At 44.7% G+C, this 19,554-nt stretch overlaps 1 protein-coding gene across 2 annotated transcripts; it reads right to left on the minus strand.

The window, feature by feature from the left end:
* Positions 1–3,300: 3,300 nt before the first annotated feature.
* On the minus strand, positions 3,301–16,327 carry LOC310839163 (importin subunit alpha-1-like). Of its 2 annotated transcripts, none has more exons than XM_083727609.1 (11): positions 16,099–16,327; positions 13,819–13,905; positions 13,589–13,729; positions 12,735–12,823; positions 11,494–11,762; positions 10,032–10,126; positions 9,671–9,934; positions 6,549–6,782; positions 5,609–5,791; positions 4,645–4,794; positions 3,301–3,903 (listed from the first exon to the last, which is right to left on the minus strand). In XM_083727609.1, the coding sequence occupies exons 2-11, from the start codon at positions 13,879–13,881 to the stop codon at positions 3,814–3,816; spliced, it is 1,578 nt and encodes a 525-aa protein (XP_083583735.1). In that variant the 5' UTR covers positions 13,882–13,905; positions 16,099–16,327; the 3' UTR covers positions 3,301–3,813. The 2 variants fall into 2 exon arrangements, with proteins under 2 accessions (XP_083583735.1, XP_083583736.1); XM_083727610.1 differs by lacking the exon at positions 16,099–16,327 and adding an exon at positions 14,583–14,669.
* Between the last annotated feature and the right edge of the window lie 3,227 nt (positions 16,328–19,554).

Below are 19,554 nucleotides of genomic sequence, written 5' to 3' on the forward strand. Positions count from 1 at the left end.
CTGTACTCATAAGCGCTTTCCATCCTTTTCACACTTGTTTATCTCCCTGCTAAAGATGCAGACAGATGTACCCTATTCTGCTCGGGTCATAAGTTGCCACAGCATATATTTAAAGCATTCGCATACCATTTTTTAAAGTATTGGATTTCACCCCGGTATTTGCTGGTTGAAAGATACCGCTTCTGGCAACCTGGAAATCATCTTTGAGGGTGCGTGTTCTTAAAAACAAATTCAATTGCAGTCCACACAATTGTTTCAAATGCATTGGGGGTTGTGACTAGAACATAGGGGTGTCTGTGCGCCTACAATGATGGCCCATCTCCCCAAGTTCATTACCGGTCAGAGATAAATGAGCCGAGGCAGAAATCCAGTGAAAGCAAGGCTGGTTTTCATTCTCTGTTGCAACAGAGTCCTCCTATCCACTTGTCAGGAGGTGAACGACCCGGAAGAAAGTAGAACTCCTCTTAAAGGTTCGCATTTTGGCCTGGATTTTCCAGTCATGTTTTTCTTATTACCATTGTATGGAATAAAAGGTAAAGGGACCCCTGACCATTAGGTCCAGTCGCTGACGACTCTGGGGTTGCGCGCTCATCTCGCTCTATAGGCCGAGGGAGCCGGCGTTTGTCCGCAGACAGCTTCCGGGTCATGTGGACAGCATGACTAAGCCGCTTCTGGCAAACCAGAGCAGTGTACGGAAACGCCATTTACCTTCCCGCTGGAGCAGTACCTATTTATCTACTTGCACTTTGACGTGCTTTTGAACTGCTAGGTTGGCAGGAGCAGGGACCGAGCAATGGGAGCTCACCCCGTCGCGGGGATTCGAACTGCCAACCTTCTGATCGGCAAGTCCTAGGCTCTGCGGTTTAGAGCTAAACATGTTTTTTCAAGGTCTCATAATTTTGTGAAGTCTTGCTATTACTCAGCTTCTTCACATTTTATAATGTGAGACTTAAGTAGCGTTCAATACTTGCCAAGCCAATCTTGTAGCAAGGGAGAACTTCCTTTAGAAAGAAGAGCATTACAAGGTTGCTGTCTGCCTCAGAGGCAGCAGCCTCAGAGTACTTCTCTCTGCCCCGCACCCCTTTAACAAAAAGGAGAGCAATAATACATTCCAACGTTCTGGCTTTTTATTCTCTAGGGCAAGCAACTATTCAGAGTATTTCCTGGACAGCTGATGCCTGTTCGAAGCCTGATTCAAGCATTTTGCAACACTTCCCTACCATCCAGACACTGCAAAAAGAAAAATGGAAGACTATAATTTTAGTAAGTTGAGAGAAACCCAACTAATCTTTCGGCGGTGGCGGCAGGGATTACACAGGATTGACAACACTCTAATAGTCAAGATCAGGCACTAGGCAGGAAATACAGTGGTACCTCGGGTTAAGTACTTAATTCGTTCTGAAGGTCTGTTCTTAACCTGAAACTGTTCTTAACCTGAAGCACCACTTTAGCTAATGGGGCCTCCTGCTGCCGCTGGAGCACGATTTCTGTTCTCATCCTGAAGCAAAGTTCTTAACCCGAGGTAATATTTCTGGGTTAGCGGAGTCTGTAACCTGAAGTGTATGTAACCTGAGGTACCACTGTATATTGAACTTGATTGTCTAATGAAGAATTATAGATCCAGGCTAACACTCTGGAAGTGATCCCCACAGCTCACAGCTATATCACAAACTCTGAAGCTCTGCTGGGTTTAACAAGAGGTTGACTGTTGACTAAAGGATAGAGCCTCACAGGATATAAACAGCCATTATATTAAAAACACAAGCACAACAGATTTATCCCCCAAAAGCTCATTTCCACCCAGGAAATTCCTTCAATCAATGAAGCCCTTCAACTAATTCATTGTGCTAGCAGAAGCCAGTGCCAGTCCCACTAGAACAGCACAGAGTGCTTTCCCCAGTTTCCATCCATGTTGATCTGTGAAGATTAGCCAGTACCCATTTCACATTTAAAGGGTTTTTTCCAGAGAAGCCAGCAGATGGCCATTTCAGCTTCGGGAAAAGGCAAGGTGCCGAAGTTACTTGCCTTTAACCAGCGTTTGAAACTCCCATTGTTCTAGGCGCATTTTGCAACAGGGAACTTCATTAAGGTGAGCAAATTCAGAGCTCTGGGTGTGCGTCTAAGATTTCTGATTAAAAACTGCAGAGTGGAAGAAAAGGAGGACCTTTTTCTGCCTCCTCACTTCCAGATACTCTCTAAAGACTGGAGATGAATATTAGGACGGTGGGGCAGGGGAGGGACTAGACCATGTGAAACATGAACATAATATTTTAGCTGCAGTTCATTCATTTTCAGCTTTGCATTCTTGCTATAAAAAAGCACACTTAGACATTGCATTGTTGGGCCCACAACCTATGTTTAAGTTGCCATTTAGCTCCTAGCTTTCATATCTCCATTTCTAGCACTGCCTGTAGCTGTAGCTCAAGTAGCTTTAAAAAGGTAAAGGGACCCCTGACCGTAAGGTCCAGTCGTGGCCAACTCTGGGGTTGCGGCACTCATCTCGCTTTATTGGCCGAGGGAGCCGGCGTACAGCTTCCGGGTCATGTGGCCAGCATGACTAAGCCGCTTTCTGGCTAACCAGAGCAGCGCACGGAAATGCCATTTACCTTCCTACCAGAGCGGTACCTATTTATCTACTTGCACTTTGACGTGCTTTCGAACTGCTAGGTTGGCAGGAGCTGGGACCAAGCAACAGGAGCTCACCCCATTGCGGGGATTCGAACTGCCGACCTTCTGATCGGTAAGTCCTAGGCTCTGTGGTTTAGCCCACAGCGCCACAAATACACTTTATATTTACTATCAGAACAATGCCAGATGCTGTTCTTACCAAGGAACAGTCTTTGGGGTCACTATAGTTAAGAGGCAGATGAGAACAGGTGGAGCTAGTCAGGTAGGATCCAGCCAGCAGCAAGGCAGGGACAAAGGTGAGCCTCCTTTTCCACCAGCTATCGCTATTCTAAGTGTGTTATCTAGAACAGCATGCAACCAAACTCCTTTAACAAGCTTAGTACTGGAGACAGATGGTGACAAAAGCAAAAACGATCACTTTGCTTCTCCTAAAGAGCCTGCCCTTTGTGGGAAGAGGAGGAGTAATCCAACCATTGCATTGCTCCCTACCTCTTTACACACCCATTTTTTCATTTCAATTTTTTAAAAACCGTTTCATCATGCTTTCAAATTGTCTCTTTTGTTGCATGCTTTATTTTCCCAACTGAATTGTTACTGCGTCTTTTAATCATTGTATTTATAGTTCAACAGCTACAGGCACTATTTTGCATCTTCAAAGAAGAGTTTAACAACTTTGCTTATATGCAGATACCAGTTTATTAAGTTTGAACAAGAACTCTTTAAAAATAGTATTTGGAAGGCTTTGACCTGAAAGCCAAGGAAGCACAAACTCCATTGAGATGGCTATGTTGCCAGGATATGACTACATCCCTTGTGCTCTGTGTGCATGTGTGTTTAGCAGGCTTGGGAGGTTATCGGGAAGTCCAGATCCCACATGCTGTTTTTAAAGTCTTCCAAATACCATATGGAGCAGCCTAAATCCCAGCAAATCCTTCGCTGCTGACGGTTAGTTCAAAGAAACAGAACTGAAGAATTTACAATTATACAAAAAAACAGGTAGAGGAAGACAGCTGGCCAGTTCGCAAAGCATAAACACTCTGCCATGAACTGTTCAAGTACATTTCAGTTGTAACGAAGTGCTACTTCACATTTCACGTAAAAAAAACAAGAAAGGCAGTAAAAAGAAGATGAAGGAGACAGACAAAGACAGATTAGAGAGGTTGAATGCGGTGTCACACAGAACAGCTAGAAGTTGAACGCGTTGGAAGTGTCCTGAATCTGGAAATTGTATGCATCAGTGCTGGATTCCGGGACGACACTCTCATCTTCTCCTTCCTAAACAAGCAGAAGAAACTTTTAAGTATAATAATCAGTGTGCAGATACAACAACCAATAAGATGGCTAGAGCCAGTTAGGAGCAAAGTCAGTGTGTCCATTAGCTTCAACCTGATTTAGCGCAAGCTGGCACATACAAACCTTTTTTTAAAAAGGTGCAAGATGGCCTTTGTACATCTGGCGCGAACATTCCTCCTCTTTGCCACCCAATAGCTTTTTTTTTGCTTTTTATTTACAGTGCAACAATTTAACAACCAGCTAAAACCCTACAGTAGTAAAAGTAAAAACAGGTAAAGGACCCCAGTCTAGTCAAAGGCAACTATGGGGTTGCAGCGCTCATCTTGCTTTTCAGGCCGAGGGAGCCGGCGTTTGTCCACAGACAACTTTCCAGGTCATGTGGTCAGCATGAATAAACCGCTTCTGGCACAACAGAACATCATGATGGAAAACGGTGCACACGGAAATGCTGTTTATCTTCCCGCCACAGTGATACCTATTTAACTACTTGCACTGGCGTACTTTCGAACTGCTAGGTTGGCAGGAGAAGGGACAGAGCAACGGGAGCTCACCCGGGATTCGAACCGCCGACCTTCCAATCAGCAAGCCCAAGAGGCTCAATGGATTAGACCACAGCACCATCCGTGCACTGACAGCTATCAGAACACGCTTTAACCCCTGATCAGTATGATGGAATCTCTTATATGGTACAACTGCCACTTGGCCAGCTCAGAGCTTGCTCACCTCTGCCGAGAAATACTTTTCAATCAGGTTTGCCGCAGACTTGTACACCTGCTCGTTTTCATGGGACTGTAGAGCTTCAATCTTATCCAAGCCACCATACTCTTCAACCATGAGGCAAAGCTTTTCGGTCTCGCCTATCTTCTCAGCTGCCTGTCAGAATAATACGTAACATTTGGTAGCACCGTTATCGATCCATCTGCAAACCCCATCCTCGATTCAAAGCCTTATAGTACAGATAACAGCAGTTATGGAAAATACTGTGTATGCCTATATGACCATAAGCAGAGGCGCTGATGCAACTTTAACCATCATGGGCTTTCTTGCTGTTACAGTTAGAAGCAATTGCCCAACACTTCAGGATACTGTTGAGGCAGTTCCTTTGAGTAGGCAAATTATTGAGATTTCACACAGGTAAAATAACTTGAGACCTGCAGCTTCTGTTAGCCAATGTTCCTTCACACTCACACACAGAGTGCTTTTTATGGGGGGGACGCAGGGGTACGCAGACCCCTAAACATTTTTGTCCATTTACTGTATTTATTTTTCACAATTTGAACTATAAAATGGTGGTTTTTATTGTGTCAAAATGAAAGTATCCCTAAACATTTTTAAAGAAAAAAGCACTGTGTGTGTGTATGTGTGTGTATAACAATTCAGAATATTCATTTAAACAACCTTAAAATATCAATGACTTACCTTCTTCTCTTTCCATGGTTCATTTTGCATAACATAAATCACTGCATATTTTACATAAACTAAACCATTCAGTATTCCATTATTACTTCCATTAAAACTTATTTACACTGTTGAATTTATCTTAATGCTGCCAACGTTTTCAAGCGTACACAACCCCCCCCCCATATATTCAACAAACATTTTTCAATCTTCTTTAAATGATGCTCCTTCACTATTAACAGTACTGAGCATTTGGAACCGGCCCCCAGGCTTCTTTGGGTCAACTTACCGCAAAAATATTATTAATGGCATCCAGGATCACTAGGATGGTTTTGCTATCCTTAACCACCAGCAGGTTCAACAGTGGTTCCACCACACCAGCCTGAACAAGGTATATGATCTGGCCAATTGTTCCACCACTTGTGAAGTTGGTCACAGCCCACACCGCTTCTTTTTGAGATTTGAAGTCTCCCTGTTTTAATACACACAAGAGTATTATTACATAGAGCTAGCAATGATGGTCAGGAAGAAGTCAAAGGGAGGTTTGGTCACGAGATACTTCATGTTGAAAAACTCAGGAAAAAATATCTGGGGAGGTGCTTACTAAAGTCAATGAAACCGTTTATAGCTAATTGTTACAGCTTCTGTTCAGCCCTTCAAAGTGCTTTCTAATAATATTTTTTTAAAAAACCACATTGATGGTTGTGAAGAGTTGCTTGGGCTTGTTCCAGTTCATGAATGTTATTATAGTTGAATGTGTTAAATGCGGCCAATGAATGCGCTTGAGGAAAGTTTTCTTTAAAAAACGCAGTATTAAAGCAATGGTATTTTTTTATATGCTTTACTGTGTCCCAAGAGGGCCTTCCTTTTTTTTTTTACCCTAAGCCGGAGGTCAACCAACCTGGTGCCCATGAATAAAATGGTACTCTTGCAACCTTCACCTTGTGCCCATGAAGATAGAGCCCCCGCCCCCGCAGAACTTATCATTTTTCTTTCTTGAAAAATACATAGGGCTAAAAGGAAGAAGTTGAGAGAGTGATGCTCTTTCCTGTTACTTCTTTTAACCTCTGTGTGCTTTCCAAACCTCAGCCCAAATCTCTGGGATCTAACTGATCCAAACATATTGGCAACAAAAATATTGGTCTTAAAAGTTTTAAAAAGCAGTGTTCGTCTGCGGCAGAAATGACACATTGGGGGGGTGGGAATTAGGTTTAGGTTCCTTTTTTTACCTTTGTCAATATGGCAACGAGATATTGGACAAGCCCGTGGTCCACAACCTTCTGGATCTGGTCCTGCCGGCCGGCAGTGATGTTAGACATGGTCCAGGCTGCCTCTTTCTGGATGTTGTTTTTGTGGTGAGTAAGCAGGCTGGGGAAGACAGCGAGTGCTCCCGAATCTATTACAATCTGTGTCTGTTCATCAGTCCCTGTGACAATGTTTCCTATGGCTCTTAATGAAGGCGTCTGGGGGGGGGGGGAATGGTTTAAAGCCATTTGAGAAGCATATTCATAAACCACACATATTAAGCTAGCTATATCATACTATTAAAGAGAGGAATCAAAGGGTGATGCTGCCTAATCCAATGTTCACTGATAGAGGTCAGTCTCCAGCTGGCTAGGGACTCATTCACCAGCATCAGATCAACACACGATGGAGACAACCTAAATGGATCTTATTGAGTTTCATGCAGTACATAGATCTAGCTTTTAGCAGACCCTTGGCTATTATATTAAGGGTCCTATTAATTAATTAATTAATTAATTAATTAATTAATTATAGGTATTACAGCTCTTTATTTCAGTGCCTAAAACACAAACAACAAGTCGCACATTTCTGACGTGGTATCATGCAAAGCACTCAAGAAACGAGACAGCACTTTTTTTTTTAAGCGCCTTGCTCCTGCTACATTTATGCACTCCTCCTGATGAGGCACATCCTTTGGATGCATTTCGAGGCAGCGTTCTGTGAAAATGTCACCATGCAAAGGGAGGACCAGGAACTCTTCGAACTGGGCCCCAAATTGTTAAAAATGGGCATCAACCCAGAGCACGTTCACCTGCACGGATGGCTGGGCAGCCTGGAATTTTAGTCATCCATTATTGGGGAAGGGGTGTGTGTCCTGAAATATTTCTAAAGTATATTATTTTATTATTTCATATATTATTTTAAAAGTGTGAATTGCTTGCATGGAATGGGCATTGTGGCTGATCCCATGCCATACAAATTCTAAGGGCCCAATTATATACTGTAAAGTGGCCTAGGTGTGCCCAGAGGGAAAAATCAAAGGAGTCCTTTCGTGTGAGGAAAGGGACCCAAACTTGTCGCAGAGCCTTCCTCAATGTGCTTGCACCATGAATGAATGAGGTATCCATTGATGCAAGCTGTGTAGCTTGGACAACTGCCCTGCATTACAGATTTTTCCCTTTTATCCAGATTCTGGGTGCCGACTTATACTTTCCCAGTATCCAGCACGAACGCTACTCAGGAGAACTAAAGAGTGTCAGCCACCACGTTTGGCAGAGACGAAAGGGAAGTACACTTTGGCCTCTGCTACCAGTCCCATGGACTGCAAGCAAATCAAACCTCTCCATTCTGAAGGAAATCAGCCCTGAGTGCTCTGGAAGGACAGATCCTGAAGCTGAGGAAGGACAGATCCTGAAGCTGAGGTTCCAATACTTTGGCCACCTCATGAGAAGAGAAGACTCCCTGGAAAAGACCCTGATGTTGGGAAAGATCACAAGGAGAAGGGGACAACAGAGGACGAGATGGTTGGACAGTGTTCTCGAAGCTACGAACATGAGTTTGACCAAACTGGGGGAGGCAGTGGAAGACAGGAGTGCCTGGCATGCTCTGGTCCATGGGGTCACGAAGAGTCGGACACAACTAAACGACTAAACAACAACAACCAGTCGTGAGACTTAAGGCTGTAGGGAGGCTGCAATCCCTGCATCCCTGGAAGAGAGAAGACAACCTGGCTCCATTCATCAGTCACAGAAGGAACACATGTTCTTCAACTCTTGCTCTCTCCCTGTTCCTTGTGTTTTTCTGCTGTGTTTATTACGATTGTGAGCCTGGGAGGGGGCAGGGATTGTTAAAATCTTAACAGCACAAAGAAAATGCTAGTATTAAACAAAGCATGGTTTATCCCTGATGCTTATGAGCACAGGAAAAAAATTAGTTCTACCCGGTGCTAGTCAGGGGAAATTAAATTATGTGTTATTGCCCCTCCCTGCCCTGGCAGTGCAGCTGTACTTAACAGTCCCTGTAGTTTGAGGCGCATTAAAAGTGCAACCTAACCAAGTCAAAAGGTAAAGGTACCCCTGCCCGTACGGGCCAGTCTTGACAGACTCTAGGGTTGTGCTCTCATCTCACTCTAGAGGCTGGGGGCCAGTGCTGTCCACAGACACTTCCTGGTCACGTGGCCAGCGTGACGAGGCTGCTCTGGCGAACCGGCACTAGAGCAGCACACGGAAACACCGTTTACCTTCCCACTAGAAAGCGGTACCTATTTATCTACTTGCACTTAAGGGTGCTTTCGAACTGCTAGGTGGGCTGGGCAGGAGCTGGGACCGAACGACGGGAGCTCACCCCGCCGCGGGGATTCGAACCGCCGACCATGCGATCGGCAAGTCCTAGGTGCTAAGGTTTTACCCACAGCGCCACCCGCGTCCCAAGTCTAGTTGGACGTAAATCCTGCGGCATTCAATGGGGCTTACTCCCAGGGAAGTAACCTTTTAACCTTTTTTTTACTCCTAGGTAAGTGGGCTTTAGGGACGCTGGTGGCGCTGTGGGTTAAACCACAGAGCCTAGGGCTTGCCAATCATAAGGTCGGTGGTTCGAATCCCCACGACGGGGTGAGCTCCCGTTGCTCGGTCCTTGCTCCTGCCAACCTAGCAGTTCGAAAGCACGTCAAAGTGCAAATAGATAAATAGGTACAGCTCTGGCGGGAAGGTAAACGGCGTTTCCGTGCGCTGCTCTGGTTCACCAAAAGCAGCTTAGTCATGCTGGCCACATGACCCAGAAGCTGTACGCCGGCTCCCTCGGCCAATAAAGCGAGATGAGCGCCGCAAGCCCAGAGTCAGCCACGACTGGACCTAATGGTCAGGGGTCCCTTTACCTTTTAAGTAGGCTCTGGACTGCAGCTGTACTAACTGAAAAAATTCCAGGTCAAAGAATATTAGAGCAAAGATTAAAATTAAAAAGGACGCATTCCTAGGGAACAATGTGCTGTCTGTGCTGAAGATAGCTGCTTGTGATTAAAAACAATGATCTAGTCAGATCAGCCCAATAAAGCAGGGTTTCTTAACCCTGCCAAACCTTCATTAATATGTTCTTGTTGTATCCAACTTACCATTATGGGAATTTCTCCACATCCCAGGAGCTTCACCAGCTGCGGCACGAGACCTGTTTTCACCACCACTTCAATCCTGTCATTCGAGCCATCCGTCAAGTAAGAAATAGCCCAGCACGTATCTGCCAAGACTTCATGGTCATGGTGGTGCAGCAAGCGAACCAAAGTGGGAAGGATCTGTTCAATAGCTTCTATGGGCGGCGCGGGGTTCTTGTTACGGCAGAGGTTTGACAGAGTCCAGGTTACGTTGCGCAGGTAGCCAAGCTGAAAGCAATCACCAAGTTGATTTGTTAGCGCTGCTGTTGCTTTAACACAGAAGTGCCTGGCAGCCAAATTGCCACCGCAACAGTCATACACTTACAGCGATAGAAGAGAGATCGGGAACAGCAAGCAGAGCCAAAAGCGGTTCGAGGGCGCCATATTTAATGACCAGGTCTCTGTAGGCGGAACCATCACCTGAAGGTAGAGATTGAGATCGAATGTTAAGATACACACCACCACGATATTTAAATTGTACACAGCCATGATTTTTTTCTTTTGAGTCCGCACTTTGTAAATAAAACGTTGACAGAAGAAACCCACAGGGAAGCGTTGGCATAGGACAACATGGGTGAAGTTAAGGCATTAAACCCACAATGCAACAGATGTTGGCCATCAGATGCCACCATATAGGAGTTTCTCAACATCAAAAGCGGCACAACTGGATAAGGCCCTAAACATCAGCACAGAGTTTGTCTTCAGGTTGCTGCAATTCAGTCTGCAGAATCCCTGCGTTAAGCACCCCCATGCTGAAGAGTGACCAGATCAAAGACGTACTAAACAACCGCAGCCTGAGTTTATGGAGCATCATGGATGACCAAAAGGACCGTGTTTTCTCCACCTGTCCCTTCAAGTGCTTTCCACACTCATCCTTCCCCACTATACCTCAATTCCTATCAATAAACACAGGATTTTCTTGAGAGACTTTCACAGAATTATTCAACTACACAAAAGTTTCCTTGGTTACTGACTGAACAGCTTTCAGATCTCAAAGTAAAGGCTGTTGGAGTAGAATTTCTTTATGGTCAAAATATCAGCTTCGACTATAAAGCTTTAATCAATGTCATAGGAAAATGACCACCTAGTAATAATAACAACAATAATAAATTTTTAAATTCATATCCCACCCATCTTGCTGGGTTTCCCCAGCCACTCTGGACGGCTTACAACATACAGTACAATGGTACCTTGGTTCCTGAATGGCTTACTTGTCGAACCAATCAGCTCCCGAATGCCACAAACCCGGAAGTAAGTGTTCCAGTTTGCGAACCTTTTTTGGAAGGAGATGTCTTATGCAGCTTCCAATTGAGTGCAGGAAGCTCCTGCAGCCAATTGGAAGCCGTGCCTTGGTTTTCAAATGGTTTTGGGAGTCGAACGGACTCCCGGAACTGATTAAGTTCGAGAACCAAGGTTCCATTGTTTATAAAAACACAACAAAGCATCAAACGTTAAAAAGCAAAATATCCTATGCTAGCAACAAATAGAAACCAATAAAACAATACTAAATCTTGTTTAACATTTAAATATTGTTTAAGAGTGCATGCCCAAGAAAGCAATGTGGGGGATTTCTAGATCTGACTAACGAATGACCTAATTTCTAGCTTTGATGACGTTGTGTCCTGATGGTACCATATCCAGTTTCAAGTGCACAATTTCAAGTGTATCATCCATTTCCACATTTTGCATACACGTTTAAAGTACACATAGACAAAGTAATCCACAGAAATATATATATATAGAGAGAGAGAGAGAGAGAGAGAGAGCGCTCAGTAGTATTGGCCTACCTGCAATATTTCCTAAAGCCCACACAGCTTGCTCACTGATGTGCATATGGGGGGAAGCCAGTAAGGAAATAAAGGCAGGTATTGCTCCACCATCTACGACAGCTTTTGTCTGCTCTGATGTGCCGGAGGCAATGTTGGTCAAGGCCCAAGCAGATTCAAACTGAATAGGGCTGCAATCTACTCTTCCCAAGAAGGTCACAAGCTTTGAGATCAAGCCAGCTCTGATTATCTGGTCAATAGGGGGCTGCTTTTCTCGGGATAGGAGCTTCCTACGAGGAAGAAGAAAGCAAGTTGGTTTCGCTCATCAACATTTTACAGACAGTACTCAAAACCATTATAAGCCAATAGTCAGCCGCGGATGTGTGCTATGCACAACTAGCAACCCACCTAAAAATGGTGGTCATTAGGTTAGCGCGGTTACATAAAATAACTTGCCATTTTCTCTCAACTCCTGCACATGGGCTTAAAATACCCCAACTTCAATGACAAAATCCGCAGATTGTTTTGGCACCAGGTTTTTTTGGGGAGGAATTCTTACATGAGAACTGACATTTTCAAGCAATAGGCAATGTGACTGAAGGCACAGTTCCATAACTGATCCCCTAGCTCCAATGACTCAAAATTAATGCTTTCAGAGACACCCTCTCATAATCACATTGTACCATCAGCCTGGTTCATAGCTATGTGAATGCACTAGCCTGGACTGGAGAAGACTTAATAGGCATCACAGTGACAGATGCTTGCCCGAAGCACCCCAGATGGGGATCTGCACCATAACATTTTAGCAGTTAAATTATCTTTATCACTTTTATTGTTAGCCAGTTTTGGAACTACAAGACAAGGAGCTGAGGTTTAGTCAGCCTCCGATATGCATTCACATTCAGACTTGTGCCATTTAGCTTTAGTTAGGTTCATCCTCCAACAAGGCAGTCAACTATTTAATGTTTAGGAGAAGATGTGGCAAATAAATAGTAATAATTTTTATTTATTTATACCCTGCCCATCTGGCTGGGTTTTCCCAGCCACTCTGGGTGTCTAGATAGTAAGATGTTAAGACAAGAACATCATGTTAGAGAAAGCTTGTCCACTCTCTTCAGTGCTGAGAACTGTAAAATGCCAGCAATTGACTGTAAATATTAGTTTCAGAACCTCAATTTATAATCGAAGTCACAGCTCTTATTGCAAGTCATTGGCTTGCCATAGTCAAGGTGCAAAGAACATGGATGTCTCTTTATGTTTACCTGGCAGCCTGTGTTGCCTGCAGTTGGCATTCCACATTATTGCTGTTGATGCCTTTAACTATTTCTTCGACAGACCAGTGGACAGTGGCCTGCAAAAGAAAATTCAAGTTATAAACACCTACGCATTAAGTCTCTTTGCCAATTACCAATACCCCAGAGCAAAATCATTGGCAACATACAAATTACATGTGAAAGCTGTTGGATGTATGCCTTCTGGATTTCTGATTTCTATTCTTTCCTGACAAAAAAAGAAAGTCAGAATTCCTTCCAACACTCCAGATGGTTTTCCAATATAGACAATGCTCAAATTAATTTTGTCCCTAAAAGAAAAGGAAGATTTAAGCCACACGTGTGGCTACTCTTTATTCAAATACTAGAACCAATTATTTTCTTTATGCTGAATAAATAGCAAAGGAATGTAGAATCTGGAGTTTTGATCCTTGGAATCAGGGAATGAATATTGCCTGGAAATCTGAAGAGTATCTGCTGGTCAAGTCAGAAAATACAGAGGTAGGTGGACTCAGTAGAAAGAAGCCCCCGACGGGTAATACCCAGTGATGGCAGGTTGCTGCCGAAATGAAATTGCTTAGGGCGGGAGGAAGATCATCAGGAATCCCCACTCGCCCTGCAACTACCCAAATATCTTCTAATTCTGGCCCAGAGGTTCTCCCCAACCCTCTAGAACAGATTTAAGGTGGACAATGAAATAAATAATCAGCTGAGAGATTCCATTCTATTAGCAGGCAGTGTCCACTGGTGCTATCTATGTTCTTAAGATTTTTTTTTTTTAAAAAAAACAAGACACCCGTATAGCCAGAAAGGGAGCCAGAGGAGCCTCTAGACTCATTGCTTACTTGATTATTCCGGTTGTTCTCCTGTAGAGGGGATGTGGCATCGTCAGGAAAAGTGCTAACATTTCTTCTTTTAAGCATCTGATCATCTTTTTTGGCTTTCCTCAGCTCCACGTTGACTTCCACCCGCCGCCTCCTCATTTCCTGGTGAAAAAGCAACCTTTTAAAAAACCGAACTGCATTTTTGGGCACACAAACAAAACAAAAAACTAACGACAGTCAGGTTTACTCACATTAGAATCCTTTCCCTTATTCTTGAACCTGTTGAGACGGGCAGCATTCTCATTGGCAGACATCTCGATATAGGCAAGATTTCAAATCTGCAAAGAGATTTTTGAGTTTATTTGTTTATGGCATTGATATATTGCCTTTCCGGCAAGGCACCCAAGGAAGTTTATGTTTTATGTCATTTATCTGTTATTTCAATATTGTAAAGCCTGTGGAGTTGTTAAAGGTATCGCCACCTGTTCAAGAACATGAACTACTCTTCACCCAAGTCAAATAAGACTAATCTACTTAAAGAGGATAGAATCAAATATGACCAGGAGCTAGTCCTATTGAGCTCAATGGCTCTCAACTCCAAGACAGTGTCCTTCAGATTACAGCCTTGGGAGCCTGCAAAACACCAGAAGAATAAAGTTGGGTTGACATATGTCCTCTTTTTCTAGGACACATCCTCTTTTTTCATGGGTATTTAAAATGAGAACCGTCATAGTGACCCATAGTTAAAAATGTGTCCCTTTTTTTGCTCTTCAAAATACGGCAACCCTAGAATAAGGTATATTCTGTTTTGTTAAGCTTCAGTTAACTTCCCCGTACAAGCTTGCCCCCCCCCTCTTTCATTCAGGCACCCTCAACATTTGAAATAACTACAAAATCTACGGCATTCCTGTGACGCTGTGTCAGTTTTTACAGCTGCAGTCTTAGGAACTATTTACTGGGAGCAAGTTCCACTAAACTCAGTGCTGCTTACTTCCGAGTAAACAAGAATGGGTACTCACTTTCAAATTCTCCTTCCTTGGAGGAAAAAGGAAGGAATGAAAAAGTGGCACGTAAGAGTTAACCCTTGGGGGCTTTAACAATAGAATGGACAGCTTTGCTACAGTTGGGACCTCAACACTCCAATTCAGGATTTGAAAGCCAAGCTTCCTTAAGTCCTCAAGGACCTCATATTTTCATGATCACTTTCACATTTCCCTGAGATGCAATCCTACTGGTTGTTACTTATTAATAGGAAAGTCCTGGACACCGCGGTGCCCCTCCTTCTGTTCTTACGCACACTGTTCAAAACTCCCATTGTTCTAGGCACATTTTACGACAGGGAATTTCATTAGCAAGTTTCTGAGCACAGTACTGCACCTAAGATTTCAAATTAAAACTGCCTAGTGGAAGGAAAGGAGGAACTTTTTTCTGCCTCCCCACTTCCAGCTACTCTCCAAAGACTGGGGAAGAAACCCTCTTAAGAATATTAGGGGGCGTGGGCCGGGGAAGGATTAGACCATATGGAAAACGAACACAATATTTTAGCTGCAGTTCATTCATTTTCAGCTTTGTATTCTTGTTATTAAAAAAGTGTGCCCAGACATTACCGTCCATAACCTCGGTTTAAGGTGCTCTTTAGCTCCTAGCTTTCATATTATTGCAACTGCAAGTGAACCGTTTTAAGCCTGATTCAAGTGCAACATACAACGCGACGCTAGATGGCGATGGCTAGTCTTATGGAAAATTCAACGCATTCTTTAAAAAGCGCTTTTTAAAAAGCGTTTTCAGATTATTTTTCCACGTGTGTAGATCCCACCTCAGTTTCTAACACTCCTTACACCCTTTCTTAAACCTCTCCTGCCCCAGCTCCCCTTTAAGCGAACACGTGCGAAAGAGAAAGAGAAGGTATCCAATTCTCCACCAGGAAAGGACGGACTCAGCTGCCTAAACGGCTCAGGCTCGAGTCACTTTCACTCGCCGAGCGTCTCTAATAATAATAATAATAATAATAATAATATTTATTCATACCCCGCCCTCCCCAGCCAAGTCTGGGCTCAGGGCGGCTAACAAGCAATAATAAAAACAAGTTGAATGAATACAACTTAAAAACAAGATTAAAATACAACATTAAAAAGCAGCCTCATCAACAGGAGGAGAAAGGAAAAAGAAAACCTTCTCTTGAGCCAGCCAGAGCAGCTTATGGGGGACCACCCACAAAGCATCCCTCCCACCCACCCGCCACGTCGCCCTCGAGATTCCAGAGACGCGGCACAAAAGGAAAGAGGACCGCGGAGGGAGGAGGAAAGGGCAAAAACCCAGTTCGGATAAGCGAGCTAGTGAGCGGGAAAAGCTGGGGAGGAGAAAAAGCAAAGAATCCACTCCCGTCCCCTCCCCCCTAGAAACGTTTCAGAGGCGTCTCCCTCTTCCCCAAATGCCCCTCTCTTGTACTATAAAAGGGGGCCCAGCGCGGTCCCGCACGCATTTTCCCCAATTTGGGTCCCTCCAGGGCACCGTCGGGGGTATCCCCCTACCCGAAAAGGGAGCCCCGGCTTCGTCGCGTCGCAGCAGCAGCAACCAGCACCCGACACGGCCTCTCGCTCCACGACTATTAATACTCCGCCCACCGCGGTGCGCAATTTGAACTTCCCTGCGCCTTCGCTCTCTCATTGGTGCGTTCGAGTCTAGTCGGAACGCTCATTGGTCCATTTGAAAATAAGGACGCGCTCCGAGCTCGCGCTCGCTCCTGAAAGGAGGAGGAGGAGGGGAGGGAACGTCCCCGCCGGTGCCAAGACCTCGCGAGAGCTGTTAAGAAAACCGGCTCGCGGGACTACACGCCCCAGCATTCAGCGCGGCTGCTTAGTGCTTTTTTTGAATGAATCCGAGCCGGATTCGGATCGGGAATGGAGGGCGGGATTGAGGAATAGTTAGCCGCTCCCAGGACAACTGGTGAAGCTCCAAATATCACGGACTGCCATTGTTGTATCTCATTGCCTTTCAGCTCTCACCTTACCATTTTCTCCATTTTATACCTGCCAGCTAAGTCTTCATGCAGCTGAAGTGGGTTTGAGTCAACAAAACTTATAATAAATCTCTTTAGTCTCTAAGGTGCCGTAAGACTCCGCCTACCCCCCCCCCACGGTGGTTGTTATCAAGAGGTAGTGCTATTCAGATTTGGCTGTGTCATAACCTCTGATATATGAGAGGAGTGGCAGGCAGCTCTGCATTGCAAAGAGGAAGCCATACAGCATGTACTTTAAAAAAATAATAATGATCATAATAATATCTATTTTGAATCAGGGTTAGAAAGCAAAAAGATTTCAAATGCACATTTGTTAGATCAGGACAGACCCTTGGAAATGCATAGAGCACCTTCACTGATGGGGTTTTGTTATTGTTGTTTAGTTGTTTAGTCGTGTCCGACTCTTCATGACCCCATGGACCAGAGCACGCCAGGCACTTCTGTCTTCCACTGCCTCCCGCTGTTTGGTCAAACTCATGCTGGTAGCTTCGAGAACACTGTCCAACCATCTCGTCCTCTGTCGTCCCCTTCTCTCTTTCCCAACATCAGGGTCTTCCAGGGAGTCTTCTCTTCCCATGAGGTGGCCAAAGTATTGGAGCCTCAGCTTCAGGATCTGTCCTTCCAGTGAGCAATCAGGGCTGATTTCCTTCAGAATGGATAGGTTTGATCTTCTTGCAGTCCATGCGACTCTTAAGAGTCTCCTCCAGCACCATAATTCAAAAGCATCAATTCTTCTGCGGTCAGCCTTCTTTATGGTCCAGCTCTCGCTTCCATACATCACTATGATGTGTCATATAAACCATGGAAGTAGAAGAAGGGAAGTCCTCGGGTGCTTTAAAGTTTGTAAAACATTTTGATTTGAAGTGGAGAAAAAGGTAAACTCATACTGTACACACACACACCCTGCAACAGTTCTCGCAGTGGCCAAGCAGGTAAAAGGTCTGCAAAAAATGTGCAGCAGGAGCACTCTGTCCACCTGTGATTCCCATAAACTGGTGTACAGAAGCATAGTGTCTCTGAAAGTGGAGGTAGACATAGCAGTTGCGGCTAGTAGTCATTGAAAGTCTTATCCTACATTAATTAACTTTTTCCACACATGGCACGCCTAATTTTATAAACGTCTATTACATCACGCCTTGCTTGCTTTTATTCTATACTAAAAAGTCCTAAATGCTGTGACCATTCTGTGGGCGTAGACAGGATTTATGTTATGGGGGTAGGCAGGGCACCACCTGTCAACATCTTCTGTCTAGCAGATTCGGAATGAAATGTATCCACAACAGTTGTTTTAAATTACGTTATTTTGACCCGAGGGTTCAGAAAAATCCGTCAAAATCTTTCTACAATCTCTGCTTTGAGTTAAGTATTTATATATATATATATATATATATTCATAAACACATTTTTAGACAAACACAATAACCATTAAACAGCACTACAAGGAATGATGTTTGTTTTATCCATTGCCTCTAGGCATATACACTTACACATTCAGCATTCAAACATATAACTTAGTGTAAGCTCTCCACTGAGGATAAAGAATTTTTTTTTTAATAAACTTGATTTACAAGTGGGTGGGCAGCTGCCTCCTTCCTTCCCCCTTCTGGCTATCCCATGAACCTTTCCTCATAGGGGAAGCTTACAATCCCCTTTCACCAAAGTGTCATCACTTTTGGACTGTTACAGGGTTGCCATATTTCAAAAAGTGGAAGAGAAAATCCACAGTTGTTGAGCTTTTTTCTCCCTGTTGCTTTTTTTTTTAGTTTTGGCAAAGGTCTTGGGTTGGTTTTTTGTTTTTTTGCAAAATCGCAAAAAAAATTGGGCTATTTTAGCAAAAAGTTACAGGGAACCAGGCAGAGGGCCTTCTTGGCAGTGGCACCCTCCCCATGGAATGCCCTTCCATCAGACAACAGGCAGACAAAAGAATTACAAAACTTTCAGGAAACATATGAAAACAGCCCTGTTCAGGGAAGTTTCTAATGTCTGACATTTTATTATTTTTTATATTTTGCTGGAAGGCACCCAGAGTAGCTGGGGAAACTCAGCCAGATGGGTAGGGTATCAACAAAAACAAAACAATAAACGACTCTGCCAGCATGAGCAGCCGGACATCCGGATTTCCCCGGACAATAACCAATATCCCTCGCGACCACACCGCTTACTGCATCTGTATGTCCGGGGAATCCCGGAAGTACGGCGATACGTCTGAAGACTTGGATAGTGCAAAGCCAGGTTACACACGTCGCTTGTGAAAATCATCCGAAAATATTTAGTCGCGAGGACCGCGGGGTCAAGCGGGAGACCTTCCACGTGTTGACAGGTCCCTCACGTGAGTCGACGCCGTCCCACGGCCAAGCTACGGTAGCCTGGCATGCGCAGTAGAGCCTGAAGGCGACTCGAGCAGTACGCAGGGAGGGCGTGGCTTATTGTCTCAGGGGCGGAAGACGAAGTCAGGAGAGGGAGGATGGACGCGGAGTGGGCGGAGCCACGCGTGTCCGGGCGGGGCCCTTAGAATGCGGCGCTCAGCCATTCTTGCCAGGTGACCCAGTGGCCTAATGGATAAGGCATCAGCCTCCGGAGCTGGGGATTGTGGGTTCGAGTCCCATCTGGGTCGTTCCTCGTTTTTGCGGCAAGGCTTTCAAAATTCACCAAGCGCTTCCAAGCAGCTCGGCGATGGCTTTCTGAGCCGCTGTTGCTGCACGCTTTTGCAAGCAGTCGCGCCGTTCCCTGCTGGACGCGGGCGCGGAGGTCTGTGGATCCAGGCTGCGGAACGTACAGCAAGGGCTTGCAAGCTCTCGTTTGCACGAAAACGAGGGAGAAGTCTGATCAGGCCGGGTGGTGATCGCGCGCATCCTGAACACAACGCGATCTTGCGCCCGGAGAATGTGGGGCTTGAGGCTGCAGCTGCATAGTATTGTGAATGGGAATCTAGAAAGCCATTGTGCAAGCAAATATCTGTTCCTTTTTT

Source organism: Podarcis gaigeae (genome assembly GCF_964106915.1).
Source record: "Podarcis gaigeae genome assembly, chromosome: 2".
NCBI classification, from domain to species: Eukaryota; Metazoa; Chordata; class Lepidosauria; order Squamata; family Lacertidae; genus Podarcis; species Podarcis gaigeae.

Bases quoted from the DNA above. Each gene is read 5' to 3' on its own strand.
- LOC310839163 (XM_083727609.1), bottom strand. From the start codon at position 13,881: ATGTCTGCCAATGAGAATGCTGCCCGTCTCAACAGGTTCAAGAATAAG. The intron at 13,730-13,818 runs GTGAGTAAACCT...CTTTTTCACCAG, and splicing joins ATAAGGGAAAGGATTCTAAT to GAAATGAGGAGGCGGCGGGT. The intron at 3,904-4,644 runs GTGAGCAAGCTC...CTGCTTGTTTAG, and splicing joins AAAAGTATTTCTCGGCAGAG to GAAGGAGAAGATGAGAGTGT.